Genomic DNA, 20,388 nt, shown 5'->3' with positions numbered 1-20,388 from the left:
AAAGCGCTTTACAAACATTAAGCCTCATAATCTCTCCTGCTGTTATTACCTACACCATAATGTAAGAAAGATAGGGTATAAAATACAATTAGTTAAGCAACTGCTTAAGTGATTACCTGTTCCACCTTTCTCGGGATTCTTTTAATTTTGATTGCTTAACTAAAGAAAAGGACTTGAGTTGAATTTAGTCTTAAAGTTTTATTAAATATCCTAACAACAGCAACTAAGTGTATAGTATATAAGACAAAAATAGTATTGGATTTTGATTTGGCAAACAGACTAGGAAATTGATTCATATAGCCATTCATTGATATAGATTGCAAGGCCAGAAGGGACCATTGTGATCACCTAATCTGATCTCCTGTATAAAAGGCCACAAAACATCCCCCAAAATATTTCCTAGAGCATATCTTTTAGAAAAACATCCAATCTTGATTTAAAATATGTAAAATGTTCAGAATCAAATCACATAGCTACAACAGATAATAACACTTATACCTAATCAGTATCTTGGAAAGGTATCTTTGTTTAAAGTTTTGACTAAGAGACCTTGAGAATAGAGCCTCACTTACATGCCAATTCACCAAGTCTTCTTCTCAATGGATCTATAGTAGCCCACCCTTTTTAACCTATTTCCCCACAAATTACCTTAGACCCAGGATCTAACACTCCTAAATATCTGACATTTATGACAGACTGTACAGGCTGATTGCAGTTCAAGAGGCTTGTACACTTGGTCTGTTTTATGTTTTTAAGCACCTAGAACTTGAACCTAGACACCATGATAGATACATGTACAGTGTTCTAAAATTTTAGTTAACAACTGTAACTTGTTCAGTTTTAAAGCTCCTTTACAACTATCATGATTGTAATCTGTTACAAAACAAGGACGCACACTAACTCCGTGACAATCTTTAAAGCACATACACAACATGTACATTTCCTTACTAATTCAGTTTCAGGAAATGGTCAATTGATTGATTTGGGTAATCACAGAAGAGAAACACTGTGTTCCTTATCATCAGATCTTTACTCAGCCATCAGCTTTCAGCTCAATTACTGTTCACAGCCAGAGCTGACACTGTAAACACAGGTGGAACAAAGGATGGGCCTGACTATAGTCTTTCCCCAGTGTGCTAGTGGGCAACCCAAATTGCTAGAAGATGGAAAGAGACAGTTAAAGGAGTCAAGTATCAGGGGGTAGCAGTGTTAGTTAAAGGCGCCTACTCAAGATAGGTACTTTGTTACGAGACTAAAAAGATATCAGTATGAATGCACCCCCTTTCTTTCCCTTACAGGATTGTCCATGAGGGAAACCCTGTCATTAAAGTTTACAATGTTTTGACCAAAGCTGTATCACTTACAATTGACTTCCTTTTTACACACACAACTTCATTTAATTACAATATCACATTGCATCCTGTTCCCCATTTTTCCCTCCACTGTATCTGGCAATCTCTCAGAATATTTTAATGTTGAATATCAATGTATTCATTCACAGACAGGGAAAAAAGAGAAGTCTCTTTAGCAGCACCAGTGGTACACTCTTGTAAAAGGCTGCAGCAACTCTGTTTCCTCTTACTATTGAAGTCTAGCTATTAGACCCTGAGATTTATTTTCTCAGTCCTGCATTCTATCTTTTCTAAAAGACCTTGATGCTTGGGCAATTCTTAGATGATAATAATATATAATTTTGGGGCCCTAGTTACTACAAAAGAGATGATGCAAGGTTTAGTTATGCAAAACAGGGCTCCTAGAAACCATTTGGCCTCAGCACTTGAGGAACATGTCAGTGGCTTAAAGCCACCTTTGCTTCCCACCCTGATCTTGCACTGAGCAGAGTCCAGCCAGACCAGAGAATCTGACCCAGTTATTTCAACACTGTAAGATCTGGGTCATTGTCTAGAGTGAGAGCTGGGGTAAAAGATAGTAATGGTATCACAATGCATTATTTGAATTCATAGGCTTCTCTGGAAAGTGCAAAATACAGCCAGGGCATCTTGCCAAGATGACACTGCCTTGTGTTCCCCTAACATATTATTACACAGTAGATGACTGTGTCTGGAAGTATGTAAAGATGGTACTCTGCTCACGGTGCCCCTGTCAGCTGCTGCCCTTGTCAGGCACGTCTTCAGTGACTCAGCCCTCTAGCCAAGTCACACACAGTCCGTGTGTGAAACAAGCAAACCCCTTCCAGGACACAGTCAAAAATGTCCCCTATGTCCTAACAGCCCTCCCTGGGCTCAGTCTTCTAAAACAGTCCAACAGGGCCGGTCATGCTACCCTTGGTTGGTGTATCCTTTTCTGCAGCCCTCCCTGGACTCAATCTTTAACCAGTCCATCATGGCTCATCAGGGTACCCTTCCTTGGTCCGGCTAGGTTGCAAGGTCCCTACTCCAGAATTGAGAAGCTCCCCAAGGACTTCTTCCCTGCAGACTCCTTGCCTCTACTTGAGTCCTCAGTGATCTCAGCCTTCCTGCTGAGCCACCCACTGGACTCAGTTCGCTTACCACAGTTACTCAGTTCGGTAAACCCCCGAGTCAGTCCCAATAGTGCAGCCCCCTTCCCAGGGGTGCCACAGTTCAAATTCTCTTCCTTAGGGCATAGCCACTTCCTCCAGTGGCTGGTGGGGGGTTGGGGGTGGGAGGACCCGGTCACCCTCACTGCTCCCAGTCCCAATCCAAGGACCCTTTAAGTATAGCAGCCTGCTGCTCTGTACCGTTACTAATTTCTGTTCTATGTTTCCCGGGGCCACTTCCCTGTAGCCAGTCTTAGATAAGTCCCAGCAGCCAAACAAAAACACTTTCTTCACTCCCCTGCTCCCTGACAGTAACTACAGCTTAGTCCCAGCAGCCAACCACAAGCTATTCTCCAGCTCCCCGATCTCTGCCAGCAACTGATCTGTCCAGCCGTTTCAGCCAGTCAGGAGCACCTCCTGCTCCCCCAGTCCTTGCCAGCAGACTGAACTCACTCTGGTCCTGCAACTCCTTTTATATGAGCCTGCTTGTTAGGATATAGATATTCAGGCCTGTCTGTAAAGGCCTATACTCTAAGAATTTAGGTGTATTCTTATCACTTGGCTAGTTATAGAGGTATAAAAGAAAGAATCAAAATCACTGTCTGCCGGTGTAAGAGCCTTCTCTTACTGTGACAGTCTGAGGCCCTGTGCTTAGGCTAAGATCTTTGGCCAAGCAGCAGAGGCAGCCATAAGCTGGGAAGCGAATGGTCACATCCTCACATTCCAAACTAGTCACATTGAAATAAGGTGCGATTGGGCTGTTAGGAATACAATCCTGTCCTGATAATGCCGATCGCCTCCAGAGAAAGGGAAGTGCCTAGAAGATGTAAAAGGAAACTTAGTTTGATAGCATCCTGTCTGGCAAGAACTCACTTAACAATAGCTGGGATGTGAAATCCTCACTTCTGTATTGTTTTGTCATTATAGTTCCCACTCTGCTATTGTTTGTCTGTATAATCTCTGTCTGGTTCTGTGATTGTTTCTGTCTGCTGTATAATTAATTTTGCTGGGTGTAAACTAATTAAGGTGGTGGGATATAATTGGTTAAATAATCATGTTACAATATGTTAGGATTGGTGAGTTAAATTTCAGTAAAATGATTGGTTAAGGTATAGCTAAGCAGAACTCAAGTTTTACTATATAGTCTGCAGTCTACCAGGAAGTGAGTGCGTGGGTGGGTGAGAGAAATGGGAACAGGGAATGGGGGTGGGGAAATTGGAATCATGTCCTCTGAGGGCAGGAATGGGAACAGGGCCACAGGTAAGGCTCTGTGGTGTCAGAGCTGGGAAGTGGGACACTAAGGAAGGAAACTGGAATCATGCTTGCTGGAAGTTCACCCCAATAAACATCGAATTGTTTGCACCTTTGGACTTCGGGTATTGTTGCTGTCTGTTCATGCAAGAAGGACCAGGGAAGTAAGTGGGTGAAGGAATAAGCCCCCTAACACTGCTGGACACTGACTGGCTGTGCCCTGCAGTCTCTTTCCGGGTTGGCTGCATCCTATGCCACCTCTCTTGGCAGCTTGGAGGACCCTCTCCACTTCCCTTTTCTGAGGCAGGGCATGGCACAGCAGCGAGGTCTCCAACACGGGGCCTCAGGGCCTAGTCCACCCCATCACAGTGCCTCTTACAGAAGTTGACCATACTGCATACCACATGTGGGAATATTTGGTCTTTACTGGGAAAGAGTAGCAGAGGATGGATTGAAAACCTTATTTTGCTGGTGACACTAACAATACTGACAGGAGATATATGGTCTAGCTTTTCTGGAGGTAATTAAGTGGATCAAGTATTTTAATCCAAAATTATACAAGCCAGAAATTCATCTGCTCTCGTGGATCCAAGAAGGTGGCTTCTGCCTTTGCTCCTATCAATAGGCTAGTTCAGTTTTCAACATAATTCCTGTGCTTGGACTTCAATGAATTAAGGCCTTGTCTACACTCCCAAGTTTTGTCGCCAAAAACTGCCTTTTGGTGACAAAACAGCAAGAGCATACACTACAATGGGACTTTTGTCACAAAAAATGCTCAGTTTTGGTGACAAAAAACTTCCTCCCCTACGAGAGACTTTTGTCTTTTCCCCTCCCTTTATTGTCAACAAAGAGCCAGTGTAGACACTGCTAATTATTTGTCGACAGAACTGGCTTCCGCCAGTATCCCACAATACCTGCCCTGATTGCTCTCCTCAATGTTTTGATCTGTGCTGCCCAGCAGGCATGCACCCCTCCCCTTTCAAAGCTCCGGGAAGTATCTGTGTGCTGCTCCCTTTGGGGAACAAACAAAGAGCAAATCATTGGAATGCTCCTGTTCTGCCCTGCACTAGGAACACAGCAGCAGGCAGACTCCTGCTGCAGGGGAAGGGGGACAGACTGCTGTGCTACTTTGGCATTCCTCAGCATGGAGAGCTCACAGAGCCACTCATGATGCTGCTCTCGGCAGCTGAGGGGGATGTGGGAGAACTCGCGCAGTGATCAGCTCTTCCTTCCCGCAACACTGCACTGTAGGATACCTGCCCACGGTGCATTGCTCACACTGCTGATGATGGTGTCCCCAATGTGGACGTGATCTGTCGACAGAGGAAGCAAGTGTGAACACCCTTTGGAGATTTTTGTTTTGTCGATTTTTGGGTGTCAACATAAGTTTTGTCAAAAAAACTTGGTAGTGTAGACAAGCCCTAAGCAACATACTGTACAAGGAAGAAAAGGAAATTTACAGAGACTGGGCTGAAGTCTGAGGTCCTCCCTCAGCTTTCACTCTGGCCAATTCCTATTAACTCCAATGAGAGTTTTGCTTCAAAAAATACTGAGTAAAAACTAAGCAAGGATTTCATGATTTGGTCCAGTCTCAGAGAAAACATTCCAAAAGTGAGATCTGTTCACTCAAAGTGAGATCTAAAACTACCACAGAGTGAGACTGTGGCAATGTCTCATAAGGGATGTGAAAGAAATCCCATCACTAGAGACATTTAAAATTTGAACTAGACAAAGTACTGCAGAATGACAAAACAGTTACTAACCTTTCGTAACTGTTGTTCTTCGAGATGCATTGCACATGTCCATTCCACTCTTGGTGTGCATGTGCCCTATGCACACTGGCCAGAAATTTTTCCCTCAGTGGTACCCATCACAATGGCATGAACTCCCTCTGCTGCCACCACTAGTGGTGCTGGTATAAAGGGTCCAGCCGACCCCCAGGGTATGTCCATATTGCAATTAAAAACCCACAGCTGACCCATGCTAGCTGACTTGGGCTTGGGCTGAGGGGCTATTTAACTCTGATGTAGATGTTTGGGCTCAGGCTGGAGCCCAAGCTCTGGGACCCCACGGGACCTACACCTTTCCAGGCTCTAAAAAAATCTGATTGTCATATCACAAGAGAAAACATGATGGTATCCACACGAGGGTGGAAAGCTCATATTCTGCCAGGTGAACCTTGATAAGGAAACTGCTAAGCCTTGTTTCAGGTGCAGCAGATAGTCTAGTGTATACTGGATGGACTCCAGTCAGACAAACCCAGACATAGAACTGCTTCTGTTTTGACAGGTAGGCCGCCCTGGTGAAGGGCTTTCTGCTACGCTGTAAGATCTGGTGAACTTACTCTGAGCAAGCTTGCTCTCTGGGATTTAGCCTTTGAGCTTCTAGACCATTAGATGAAGGAACTGCAGGTTTCAGTGGAGCAGGTGATGTAGTTTTGGGGATCAAATTCAGGTGCAACGGGAGTGAGACTGGAGTAGCTATTGAGAGGTCCAGTAGGGTGGAGAACCAATGTTGGCGGGGCCACACTGGGGCTATTAATATAGCCCAGGTGTGATCTGGCATGATCTTTAGTAACAGTCTGTGAAAAAGTGGGATTGGGGGAAAAGCAAAGTAAAACTTTGCTGTCCAGGGTAGCAGGAAGGCACCTGTGATGTAGCCCGGACTGTGGCCTTGCAGGGAGCAGAACTGGTGACATTTTCTGTTGGACTTGTTTGCAGATAGGTCTATTTGGGGAATCCCCCACTGCTGGAAAATGCATGTGGCAACTCACTGAAATTAGAACCCACGAAGGTATCATGAGCACAGTGTCCAGATGATGGTGGCTTGGCGAGTATACTGAGGCCAGCTATGTCAGGAGGGGCCTGAGATGCAGCCTCATGTGCTGTACTACATATGTACACATGATCATGTGGCCCAGGAGTTCAGACAACTTCAGGCTGTTGTGATTGCATGAATCCCAAGAGAAGGAGGCAGGTGGTGGTGGTCGGGGACTCCCTCCTCAGGGGGACTGAGTCATCTATCTGCCACCCCGACCAGGAAAACCGAGAAGTCTGTTGCTTGCTAGGAGCTAGGATTCACGATGTGACGGAGAGCCTGCCGAGACTCATCAAGCCCTCGGATCGCTACCCCTTCCTACTTCTCCACGTGGGCACCAATGATACTGCCAAGAATGACCTTGAGCGGATCACTGCAGACTACGTGGCTCTGGGAAGAAGGATAAAGGAGTTTGAGGCGCAAGTGGTGTTCTCATCCATCCTCCCCGTGGAAGGAAAAGGCCTGGGTAGAGACCGTGGACTCATGGAAGTCAACAAATGGCTAGGCCAGTGGTGTCAGAGAGAAGGGTTTGGATTCTTTGACCATGGGATGGTGTTCCAAGAAGGAGGAGTGCTAGGCAGAGATGGGCTCCACCTAATGAAGAGAGGGAAGAGCATCTTCACAAGCAGGCTGGCTAACCTAGTGAGGAGGGCTTTAAACTAGGTTCACCGGGGAAGGAGACCAAAGCCCTGAGGTTAGTGGGGAAGTGGGATACCAGGAGGAAGCACGAGCAGGAGCGCGCAAGACGGAGGGCTCCTGCCTCATACTGAGAAAGAGGGACGATCAGCAAGTTATCTCAAGTGCCTATACACAAATGCAAAAACCCTGGGAAACAAGCAGGGAGAACTGGAAGTCCTGGCACAGTTGAGGAATTATGATGTGATTGGAATAACAGAGACTTGGTGGGATAACTCACATGACTGGAGTATTGTCATGAATGGATATCAACTGTTCAGGAAGGACAGGCAGGACAGAAAAGGTGGGGGAGTTGCATTGTATGTAAGAGAGCAGTATGACTGCTCAGAGTTCCGGTATGAAACTGCAGAAAAACCTGAGAGTCTCTGGATTAAGTTTAGAAGTGTGAGCAACAAGGGTGATGTCATGGTGGGAGTCTGCTATAGACCACCAGACCGGGAGATGTGGTGGACGAGGCTTTCTTCTGGCAACTAATGGAAGTTACTAGATCACATGCCCTGGTTCTCATGGAAGACTTCAATCACCCTGATATCTGCTGGGAGAGCAATACAGCGGTGCACAGGCAATCCAAGAAGTTTTTGGAAAGTGTAGGGGACAATTTCCTGGTGCAAGTGCTGGAGGAACCAACTACAGCTCTTCTTGACCTGCTGCTCACAAACCGGGAAGAATTAGTAGGGGAAGCAAAAGTGGATGGGAACCTGGGAGGCAGTTATCATGAGATGGTCGAGTTCAGGATCCTGACACAAGGAAGAAAGGAGAGCAGCAGAATATGGACCCTGGACTTCAGAAAAGCAGACTTCGACTCCCTCAGGGAACTGATGCGCAGGATCCCCTGAGAGAATAACATGAGGGGGAAAGGAGTCCAGGAGAGCTGGCTGTATTTTAAAGAATCCTTATTGAGGTTAGAGGAAAAACCCATCCTGATGTGTAGAAAGAATAGTAAATATGGCAAGCAACCAGCTTGGCTTAACAGTGAAATCCTTGTTGATCTTAAACACAAAAAAGAAGATTACAAGAAGTGGAAGATTGGACAAATGACCAGGGAGGAGTATAAAAATGTTGCTCAGGCATGCAGGAGTGAAATCAGGAAGGCCAAATCACACTTGGAGTTGCAGATAGCAAGAGATGTTAAGAGTAACAAGAAGGGTTTCTTCAGGTATGTTAGCAACAAGAAGAAAGTCAAGGAAAGTGTGGGCCCCTTACTGAAAGAGGGAGGCAACCTAGTGACAGAGGATGTGGAAAAAGCGAATGTACTCAATGCTTTTTTTGCCTCTGTCTTCACGAACAAGGTCAGCTCCCAGACTATGGCACTGGGCAGCACAGCAATGGGGAGGAGGCGACCAGCCCGCTGTGGAGAAAGCAGTGGTTCGGGACTATTTAGAAAAGCTGGACGAGCACAAGTCCATGGGTCCGGATGTGCTGCATCTCAGAGTGCTAAAGGAGTTGGCTGATGTGATTGCAGAGCCATTGGCCATTATCTTTGAAAACTCGTGGCGATTGGGGGAGGTCCCGGACAACTGGAAAAAGGCTAATGTAGTGCCCATCTTTAAAAAAGGGAAGAAGGAGGATCCTGGGAACTACAGGCCAATCAGCCTCACCTCAGTCCCTGGAAAAATCATGGAGCAGGTCCTCAAGGAATCAATTCTGAAGCACTTAGAGGAGAGGAAAGTGATCAGAAACAGTCAGCATGGATTCACCCAGGGCAAGTCATGCCTGACTAATCTAATTGCCTTCTATGATGAGACAACTGGCTATGTGGATGAGGGCAAAGCAGTGGATGTGTTGTTCCTTGACTTTAGCAAAGCTTTTGACACGGTCTTTCAAAGTATTCTTGCCAGCAAGTTAAAGAAGTATGGGCTGGACGAATGGACTATAAGGTGAATAGAAAGTTGGCTAGATTGTCAGGCTCAACGGGTAGTGATCAATGGCTCCATGTCTAGTTGGCAGCCGGTATCAGGCGGAGTGCCCCAAGGGTCGGTTTTGTTCAATATCTTCATTAATAATCTGGAGGATGGCGTGGATTGCACTCTCAGCAAGTTTGCAGCTGATATTAAACTGGGAGGAGAGGTAGATATGCTGGAGGGTAGGGATAGGATACAGAGGGACCTAGACAAATTGGAGGTTTGGGCCAAAAGAAATCTGATGAGGCTCAACAAGGACAAGTGCAGAGTCCTGCACTTAGGAAGGAAGAATCCCATGCACCGCTACAGACTAGGGACTGAATGGCTAGGCAGCAGTTCTGCAGAAAAGGACCTAGGGGTTACAGTGGACGAGAAGCTGGATATGAGTCAACAGTGTGCCCTTGTTGCCAAGAAGGCCAATGGCATTTTGGTCTGTATAAGTAGGGGTATTGCCAGCAGATCGAGGGACATGATCATTCCCCTCTATTCGACATTGGTGAGGCCTCATCTGGAGTACTCTGTCCAGTCTTGGGCCCCACACTACAAGAAGGATGTGAAAAATTTGGAAAGCGTCCAGCGGAGGGCAACAAAAATTATTAGGGGACTGGAATACATGACTTATGAGGAGAGGCTTAGGGAACTGGGATTGTTTAGTCTGCGGAAGAGAAGAATGAGGGGGGATTTGATAGCTGCTTTCAATTACCTGAAAGGGGGTTCCAAAGAGGATGGATCTAGACTGTTCTCAGTGGTAACAGATGACAGAACAAGGAGTAATGGGCTCAAGTTGCAGTGGGGGAGGTTTAGGTTGGATATTAGGAAAAACTTTTTCACTTGGAGGGTGGTAAAGTACTGGAATGTCTTACCTAGGGAGGTGGTGGAATTTCCTTCCTTTGAGGTTTTTAACGTCAGGCCTGACAAAGCCCTGGCTGGGATGATTTAGTTGGGGATTGGTCCTCCTTTGAGCAGGGGGTTGGACTAAATGACCTCCTGAGGTCCCTTCCAACCCTGATATTCTATGATTCTATGAATCTTGAAGTCTGTCATGAGAGATTGAATAGACTGGAATCTTTACTCTGAAAGGAATGCCCTGGCCTGGCTAGAGTCCAACACAGCCCTATAAACTCTATCCTCTGTACATGGCAAATGGTAGACTTGTCCGTATTGAACAGTAGGCCTAGAGCTTTGAAAGTTGACTGAATGAGCTGAACACAGGATATAACCTGAGCTTTATATCAGCCCTTGACTAGCCATCCAGGTAAGGGTAGACTTGCACTCTTAGTCTCTTCAGGAATGCGGGCACCATGGCCATATCTTTTTGTGAACACCCCAGGAACTGCAGACAGGCCAAACAGAAGCACTGTGAACTGATATTATGAGTCCTTCACTGTGAACCTGATACACATTCTGTGACCTTGGTTTATCAACATATGAAAGCAGGAGGCTCTTAAATTGAGGGCAACTTGAGAAGTCTTCAGGATTCAGTGAGGGACTAATGGATGCCAGGGGGACAATGCAAAATTTTATTTTTTTGAGATAGTTGTTGAGCTGATGTAGGTCTAAAATAGCTCTGAAGAAATAATGGGAATAGAAGCACTTTCCTCAAATTCTGTGGAACCTCCTCTTTGGCTCCCACATGAAGGAGAGATTGAATCTCTTGGACCAGAAGCTCTTCATGAAGAGGGACAGGGAGAAAGGGGATAAAAAAACTGGAAGATGTATCCCACTTCCACAGTCCTCAAAACCCAATGGTCCATGGTGATATGGGACCAAGCACTGAAGAAATGGGAAAGGCAGTTTGTAAACACAGGAAAAAACAGGACCTGGCATCCTGGGAACTGGTACAGCATCCTTGAGCATCCCATCAAAATGCCTGCTTAGAACCCCTGGATGTCTAGGTGGGGCAGGCACTGATGCAGAGGGCAGAGGAGGTTGTTTATGCCTATGGCCCCTATTCTTCTTCCTCTGCAGGTCATGTTGGAGCACTGAGCTAGAATAGCAGAGGGATTGTTGAGGTCTAACATGCTTCCTGGAAGGGGCAGGAGTGTACAATCAGAGAGACTCCAGGGTTGCCCTTCAGTCTTTTAACCCATGGAGCTTAGCGTCAGCCTGCTCCAAAAAGAGCATGGCTCCCTCAGAAGGCAGATCCTGCACAGTTTGTTGAACCTCCTGCAGGAGCCTGGAGGACTGCAATCAGGAGCTCCCATGCATAACCACTGCTGAAGCCATGGATCTGGCAGCTGAGTAGCTGCATCCAGAGCAGTTTGCTGCGAGGCCCTTGTTACCGATTTTTCCCTCATCCACTAGTGAGGAAAACTCCTGCGTAGCATCTCCTGGCAGCATATCTTTAAATTTTACCATGGAATCCGTAGCCATACAGTAATCATAAGATAAAGGGGTAAGGAATTGATAGCAGAAACTCAAGAGACCTATAGGCCTAGTCTTATAAGAAATATTTATGCTAACTGCTTAAGCCTAAATTTGTATAGCCTGAGTAGGAGTAGTAATTCTGATAATACTGCCCTGATCTTGGGACAAGAACCTACCATATTTCAGTGTTAATTGAGGATTCTAAATCAATAATATAATCAACAAACAATCAATAGATCAGGCAACAAGCCCCATGCAGGTCACTCATGGGCATAGCCTTACTTCAGGTAATGCAGGGCTTGAAGTCTGGTGCAAAGGGATGCCTCAGTCACCAGGAATCAACCAAAATCCTCAATTGGTGTAAAAATCTAATTAACTATACTCAACAAACACTAAACTCTTTACAACAAAATACAAGAATACACAGTCCACTGAGAGCACTTGCAAAAGCAAGAAGAGCAGTTCCATGGACTGTCATGGATGGGCAGAAGGAATTGAGGGGGCTCAGGGTCAGCTGGACCCTTTATACCAGTACACAGCAATAGAGGGCACTCTCTCTCTGTCTGTGGGATGCTTTTGCCAGGGACAGAACAGGAAGAGAGTCTTAGAACTTAGTAAGTAATCTAGCTAGATATGCGTTAGATTCTGATTTCTTTAAATGGCTGAGAAAATAAGCTGTGCTGAATGGAATGGATATTCCTGTTTTTGTGTCTTTTTGTAACTTAAGGTTTTGCCTAGGGGGATTCTCTATGTTTTGAATCTAATTACCCTGTAAGGTACTTACTGTCCTGATTTTACTGAGGTGATTCTTTTTACTTTTTCTTCTATTAAAATTCTTCTTTTAAGAAACTGAGTGCTTTTTCATTGTTCTTAAGATCCAAGGGTTTGGGTCTGTGGTCACCTAATTAACTAATAAAAAGTAAGGATTTTTATCAAACCTTCCCCAGGAAAGGGGGTGTAATGTTTGGGAGGATTTTGGGGGGAAAGACGTTTCCAAATGGACTCTTTCCTAGTAATATACCGGTTAGACGTTTGGTGGTGGCAGCGAAAGTCCAAGGGCAAAAGGTAAAATAGTTTGTACCTTGGGGAAGTTTTAGCCTAAGCTGGTAAAAGTAAGCTTAGGAGGTTTTCATGCAGGTCCCCACATCTGTACCCTAGAGATCAGAGTGAGGAAGGAACCTTGACACGACTCCTTGCCCTTCGCTTTGGATTCATTGGCATGGCTGGTGCCAGGTACTAGGGGAGTCATATGTACTGGCTCTCAAGTTCATCTGCACTGATGATAACAACCTCACAGGGGACTGTTTCTTTATGCAGATCCTGCTGAGGAGAGGTCAATGCTTGCTTCCTCTTTTCCTGAGAGGATGGAAACGTGCTCTTGGTCGGTTCAGACTGGATTGGTAAGCACTTAGAGGAAGGCTTCTGTTCGTTCTTTTCTGACCCCGGTTGGAATGATTTCTCCATGAGGATCATTTTGAGGCAGAGATCCCAGTCATGCCAGGCTCTCACTTTCAAGATGTTACAATGAACACACTTCTGTGGTATGAGCATTTCTCTCGGGCATCTCACACAGAGAGAGTGTCCATGGGACCGCAGCATGGCTTCTCAGCAGGAGCTGCATCTCTTAAAGCCAGGGGAGAATGGCATGTCTGAGGGAATGGGGAAGCAGAGAAAACTTTTGTGGGTGGTGCTTCAAAGGGAGCAGGGAACTAGAGAAAGAAAAACTATTTTTTTTAACAACTAATCCTAACTAACTAATAACTACAACAAACATATCTAACAACTAAATTTCTATTTTTTTCCTATCTACAGGGGCAGAAGCTATCGGACTGCCCTGAACTCCATCTTCAGCCGAAGATGGTTGAGAAGGAACTGAGGGAGTTGGGCCGTGTGTGCGCTAAACGAGACTCCAACAGTGCTGCAAAACAGCTACTGCGCATGTGCGGCCTGACCGAGCACTGCTAGTGAAAATCTCCAATCAATGGCACCGGGATGCACGGTCACCTGAAGTGGAGCACCCACAGGGACAGCACTCAAAGAAGAAGCAGGAAACACCATACAGTGAGCTTCGTTTACAAAAAGACAAGGACAGGTCACAGTAAAGAAAAATAAAGTGAAGCAATGCAAACAACAAGCAAACAAAAACAAGGAATAAAAATATATAGCTCCATGCAATGGATGTGGGAAAGGAGTATAGCCGGAAAATGATGTGAGGCACAGAGAAGATGAGGGTAGAGTATGGAGGAGGAAGAAACAGAGAGAGAAGTGGTAGTTAAACATTTAGCACCATATATGAGAGAATGAGAATTTAAACTTATTGAAAGAGTCTGCTATTCCACACGTTTCTCAAGGAAGTAAACTTATTTTTCCACTGTACTTACATATGAGTGACTTTACTTAAATTGTAGAAGGAATGGGCCTCCAGCCTTTGTAACGTAGCATCTATGGAGATATAGCTAAACATCAGGAAAACAGAAAAAGAAACAAGTCACATAGAAAGATGGGTTGTAAGCAATGACTAATGCTCATTGTGCTTGTTTTATTGTTCCTCATTCTCTTCAGCCCCCAGTTTGTTTGTTTTGTCTTAAGGGAATGTCGTAAATGGTTGCACAGTGCCAAGCACAAGTCCCTGATTCTGATTAGACCCCAAATACACACAATGTACAGTTAAATCAGAAAGACATGAAGAAAACATCAGAGAAGCAACTGGAGTTCACTTTGTTGAGGGAAATAAGCCCTAGTTCAGGTTCTTTCCCCCAGTTCCACTTGGCAATGAAGAGGGAGAGCTCTTGCATAGACTTAGCATTTTTTGCAAGTCTGGGAACAATAAGGAGGAGAGCAGGGATCAGCAACCTTTGGCACGCAGCCCATCAGGGAAATCCGCTGGCAGGCCGGGATGGTTTGTTTACCTTCAGCGTCCGCAGGTTCAGCCAATCTCAGCGCCCACTGGCCGCAATTCACTGTGCCAGGCCAATGGGGTCTACGGGAAGCGGCACAGGCCAAGGGATGTGCTGGCTGCGACTTCCCGCAGCCCGCATTGGCCTGGCATGGCGAAGCGTGGCCAGTGGGAGCTGCAATAGGCCGAACCTGCAGACGCTGCAGATAAACAAACCATCCCAGCCCACCAGCGGATTTCCCTGATGGGCCGCATGCCAAAGGTTGCCGATCACTGGAGTAGGGAAACAAAGATGGCCTGTGGGCTGTAACTGCAACAAACGCTCTTAAATTACATAGTAAGCAGACAATAAAGGCAGCCTACATTCAGAACAGCATTGAAAGAATCTATCTTTCTTGCATGAATATAAGAGAATTTTTAATTCCACTTTTCCCCCCACAACGACAGACACAGGTGATATGATAAGAAGGCAATGTGCTCTAGTGGCAGGTTATTAGACTGGGAGCATGGAGCCCTGGATTTTGTTCTCATTTCTGCATCTGACTTACTAACGGGTGATCTTGCAAGTCACTTCCTCTCTTTATACCTCCATTTCCCCCTCTGTAAGTAATTGTAATGTTTCATAAATGCTTTCAGATGTATGAATAAAAAGTGCAACATAAAAAATAGGTACACCGGATCCTCGCTAGAACGCTCATCTATATAGCGTGATTTTCCATATAACGCGGTCGTGGTCATGGATCCCAAATTTAATTACTTTAATTGCAATTAATTTTAACGCGGTCCCAATGTTAACGTGGTACTGAGCATGGATCCCAAATCCCACATTCTAGCGAGGGTCCAGTGTATTATTAAATCCTAGGTGAATTTGCTTTATTTCCATCTATTTCTCTGACTACACACCTGGAAATACTAAATATGTTGTAAATATGCAACAAGAGAATATGGGTTTTTAAATTTATTTTTATTTAATTATTCCAATCACATGTTATTCTCTTAACTCTTAACTGAATGGATTCATTTTAAAATAGCATGTGCATTATAATATTTTCTTACTGTTAAAAATGTTGCTACAAACAGTAACTTTTGAAGCCACTTTATTTTGTTGGCATGTGTCACAGTTCAGGGCAACTGCATTCCCCCTCAGGCATCCACCAACAGCACCCACTCTAGGCTCCTGGCTTCTCAGGCATCACCTCATTTGGGTGAAGACCCATGTCTTTCTTCCTCCTGACCAGAGTTTTTTCTCCCCAGGCTGCACAGTTCCCCATCTACACTATGACATTCCCAGCAAGCCAGCCTGCCTAAACAGGCTGGTGTCTACACTTTTGCTCTCTCTTCAAAGGCTATAAACAGCTGTAACAGAAGGCAGCCATAAGTTACCACATGTTCTTTATAAGCAAGAACATTTATTCTTAAGGTGAAAGCATTATAGAGAAAACAATAAAAGAACCTTACACACATGCAAATAAGCTTATCAGAGATCACCCCCAACTCCAATCAGGGCTCTAGTAGGAGTCAGTCCTTCAAACCCCACCAAGGGCTTTTTCTGTGCTTACAAGTTCATAAGTTCACAAGTTCAGCTTTAGCTCAGAACAAGCATGCCAAAGGGCCAGATCAGCCTGTTTCTTGAATCAGTTTGGGCCTTTTTTCTCCAATCTTTGACAACAAGCAATCAGTAAACAATCACCCTTCTAGGGGGGTATAGCTTTAAAGGCTGGGTTTTTACATAATCAGGGGTGGGAATTTGCATTCACATCCCCGAGATTCCCCAGGAAAACACTTTATATTGTTTGTTCCAAAAGTCCATTCTTCTCTGGCACACTGATGAGCGTAGTCCTTTGAAGTTTATAACACTTCCCAGGATTCACATCCCATCTTCCACCCTAGAGAAGTTACATGCAATCCCAGCCCACAATAATATATAACTTCTGCATTTGCAATGGGGGCAAAAAACCTAACTGGCTTCAAGACTGAGCTTGGTAAGTTTATGGACGGGATAGTATGATGAGACTGCCTACAATGTCATGTAGCAGACCTGCAACTACTAGCAGCAAATATCTCCAGTGGTTGATGATGGTGACACTAGATGGGGAGGGCTCTGAATTACTACAGATAATTCTCTCCCAAGTGTCTGACTGGTGGGTCTTGCCCAGGGTCTAACTGATCACCTTTTGGAGTTGGGAAGGAATCTTTCCCCGGGGTCAGATTGCCAGAGACCTTGGGGGTTTTTTTTGCCTTCTTCTGAAGCATGGGGCATGGGTCACTTGCAGGTTTAAACTACTGTAAATGGTGGAGTATCTGTGATTTGAAGTCTTTAAATCATAATTTGAGGATGTCAGTAACTGAGCCCGGGATTAGGGGTTTATTTACAGGAGTGGGTGGGTGAGGTTCTGTGGCTTGCAATGTGCAGGAGGTCAGACTAGATCGGGGTAGGCAACCTATGGCATGCGTGCCAAAGGCAGCACGCGAGCTGATTTTCAGTGGCACTCACACTGCCTGGGTCCTGACCACCGGTCCTGGGGGCTCCGCTGCTGGCCTGGGGTACCAGCCCTTGGCCCCCTGCCGGCTGGGGTTCCGTCTGCTGGCCCTGCTTAGCCCGTTGCCGGCCCTGGGTCCCAGCCACCGGTCCAGGGGACTCTGCTGCCAGCCTCGGGTCACAGCCACAGTGAGGGGTGCAGACAGGGGTAAGAGGGAGCGCAGCTCAGCACCCCCACCTTAAAAATTGTTCCAGCACCACTGTACTGGGATATTTTAAAGTCCTGATTTGCTGCTTACATCACTATCACGCCACGTGGAACAGCGCACTGCGTTTGACATTGAGATTAGAATGTACATGCAAGAACTGGAATCAGAATTTTCTGACAGATTTCAAGATTTCCAGCGATTTGGCCCAGTGCTTTCTTTTCTAAGTAAACCTGAAAAGTTCAGTGAAAGGGACTTGGATTTGTCTGTATTTCAGTGGATAGGTGTTGAAAATTTCGAAATGCAGCTCATACAGTTAAAAAGCTCAGAATTGTGGGCATCAAAGTTTGGAGATCTGCGGAGTGCACTTGAAGCTACCGAGAGAGATCATAGGGCCTCCATTCTGACCTGCTGGACGTCCCTGCCAGTGAAATGTAACTGTTTGAAGAAAACTGCGTTTGCAATGCTTTCAGCATTTGGATCCACATACCTGTGTGAACAGGTATTTTCACACATAAAATCTGTCCTCTGTCCCTCTTGGAGCCGGTTAACAACTGATCACTCAGAAGCCTGTGTGCAGCTTAAAGTATCCAAATACATGCCAGACATTGGAAAACTCAGCAAAGAAAAGCAAGGGCAAGGATCACATTAAACTGATAAGATCTACATTTTAATTTAATTTTAAATGAAGCTTCTTAAACATTTTAAAAACCTTATTTACTTTACATACAACAATAGTTTAGTTATATATTATAGATTTATAGAAAGAGACCTTCAAAAATGCTAAAATGCATTGCTGGCATGCAAAACCTTAAATTAGAGTGAATAAATGAAGACTTGGCACACCACTTCTGAAAGGTTGCCGACCCCTGGACTAGATGATCATGATGATCCTTTCTGGCCTTAAAGTCTATGAGTTTATGAGTAATCAAATGTACTTAAACGTAATTCAAGAAGGTTCTTAAAGGAAATTGCCATATCTGTCACAATATGGTCAAAATAAAATATAAAAAAATCAAACAACTATGAGTTAAGACAAAAAATTAAAACATATCTGCAAACAGCTTTTTTCAAACAGTATATTATATGAGTACTTAGAAAAAACGTGTTGAAGCCTTGTTTCAGTCACTGACTCATACATCAACTGCTGACCCTTGGATTTTGAAATGCTTTACATGGTTGAGCCTCTGCCACTTGACTGCACTGTATTTTTAGTAGGTTGGACAGCACCAAATAGAAAGTGAACATGAGTAGTGTAATAGGGTCAGCCACCTTCTCAGCACCCACTTGTGGCTTGAGGTCACTCTACAGTGGCCCAGTCACCCTACTTTTCAGGGTTCTCTTAATCAGGCTACCAAAACAAACTCTTCTCTGGTTCAGCAAAAGCTCTACTTGGGATGGGATTTATTAAAATAACAATCACTCCCAAAATAAAGTTCTCAAATCTCCATCAAGTCCATGTTCCCAGTCTTTCCTGCTTAGGATGACCAGATAGCAAGTGTAAAAAATCGGGACAAGCGGTGGGGAGTAATAGGCTTGTGTTGCTGGTGACTGCGACTTCTTTGTGTTAAATTCCCTACCTGGAGAACTCAAGGCATGGCCTCTGGAAGTCTTATGAAAGGAATCTTGGGTCTTCCTCTTAGATGCCCTTGAAGTACAACTTGGAGACAGTTGAGATAGCTGACTTGTTCAGAGACTGGCATACAGGGAGGGTCTCCTGGCCTGGATCAGAGGCTGGGCAAAGCAAGCTCACCATCATGAGGATCCAAAGTTTGATCTCCTTGTTTTTTCTGGCTCTAGATTTTAATGCCAGACAGAAGTCGCACTTTGGGGTTATATGAAATTCCTTAAGGCAACAAATGCACTGGGAGAGTCTGTCACTCATTAGGATTGCCTCCCGGTATAAGTGGCAACATTTGAAACCAGGAGAACCAGGCATGCCCTCCCAGTAATGTAAAGCTCCCAGGAGGGGAGAAACAATCTAACTCTAACAGGCAACATTCCTTACAAATAAGAAAGATAACATATACAACATTTTTTGAAAAAAAGGTGGTTTTTTTAACTACTACTACTTGAACTAATACTAACTGCCACTAATAGTTCTTACAGTAGTTAGTTTATTATAGTTATGGGGACACAGCTGAGGTAAAAACTCAACACAGACAACTGCTAAAGCTTCGTCTCAGGCTGAGGCAGTTGAGAAGGAACTAAGGGCAGTTCACGTGCGCAGCAGTATATACTGTAACAATGGTTCAGACTGAGTAACGCATGTGCGGGCTGAACAGACACTGCTACATGAAACCTTCAAAGGCACAGAGGGCACAAGCACAACTAGAGTGAAGCACCCATAGGGAGACTACTCGAATAACTTCTCTTTGTTACATCCTTGAATGGGAAACTGAGGCAGGCTGCAGCAGACATCTCTCGGCAGAACAAGGTGCTACACAATAGATATGTCTACTTGCAGGGATTTAGTGGAGAAAGCAAAAGTAGTGATAACGGTTATAGATAGTCTTACACAATCACACTTACTAGCAGAGGCAATGTGGGGGGCATGTGGGGTCACATTGCCCCCCCCCCGCCCCCAATTACTCGGTCAAATGGTGTGGCCAAGCCCTCTCCCTGCAGAGCAGCTGAGCTGGCAAACTGCACCAGGCATGGAGAGGCAGAGCTGCAGGAGGGGCCGCTGCTTTAACTCTGCCGGGACAGGCAGAGGAACAGCTGAGAACTGCACAGAGGGGGCGCTGCTTTCCGGGAGGGGAAGGGGCATGTCTCAATCCATTCTGGAGTTGTGTCCCCCCACTGTCAGGAGGCACGAGTTGTCTATGCTTACTAGATCACTAGGCCTACAAGCTTAATGGTGAGAATGGTACCAAGTACTCCCCATCCGTACTGAAGCATTAGTGATTTTACTAGCTGAGTTCACCTAACTGGGAATCTCTGTACATTTTCACCCATGAGTACTGTTGATGGAATGAGACTACGGGCATGTGTGTGATGGTATGGCTGATGCAGTAGTGATTTGCATTACAAATAGGAAACCTGTACAAAAGATTTAGTCACACAGAAAATGTCAAGGTTCTCTTCACGCACAGTTTCTAACAGAATGGTGACAGTGAGTGGCCTATAAAATACCCTACTGTATGATGAAAACCAGTGCCTAGGACTAGTTAGGTGCAATAAAATGGAAGGAATATTTGGGAAGTAATGATGATACATCTAATGGGCGGATTGGTGATATGAGATGTAGAGCTTTA

General features: G+C 45.1%; 1 protein-coding gene across 1 annotated transcript in view; it reads right to left on the bottom strand.

Moving 5' to 3' along the window:
- Positions 1–20,388, bottom strand: part of TSHR (thyroid stimulating hormone receptor) — a 229,987-nt gene that overhangs the window by 84,221 nt on the left and 125,378 nt on the right. The window contains exon 4 of the mRNA XM_074957133.1: positions 13,932–14,006. Within this exon, the coding sequence (XP_074813234.1) occupies positions 13,932–14,006 (75 nt within the window). The remainder of the gene's footprint in view (positions 1–13,931; positions 14,007–20,388) is intronic.

Source organism: Natator depressus, chromosome 6 (assembly GCF_965152275.1).
Source record: "Natator depressus isolate rNatDep1 chromosome 6, rNatDep2.hap1, whole genome shotgun sequence".
NCBI classification, from domain to species: domain Eukaryota; kingdom Metazoa; phylum Chordata; order Testudines; family Cheloniidae; genus Natator; species Natator depressus.
This window is presented reverse-complemented; position numbering and strand designations above follow the sequence as displayed.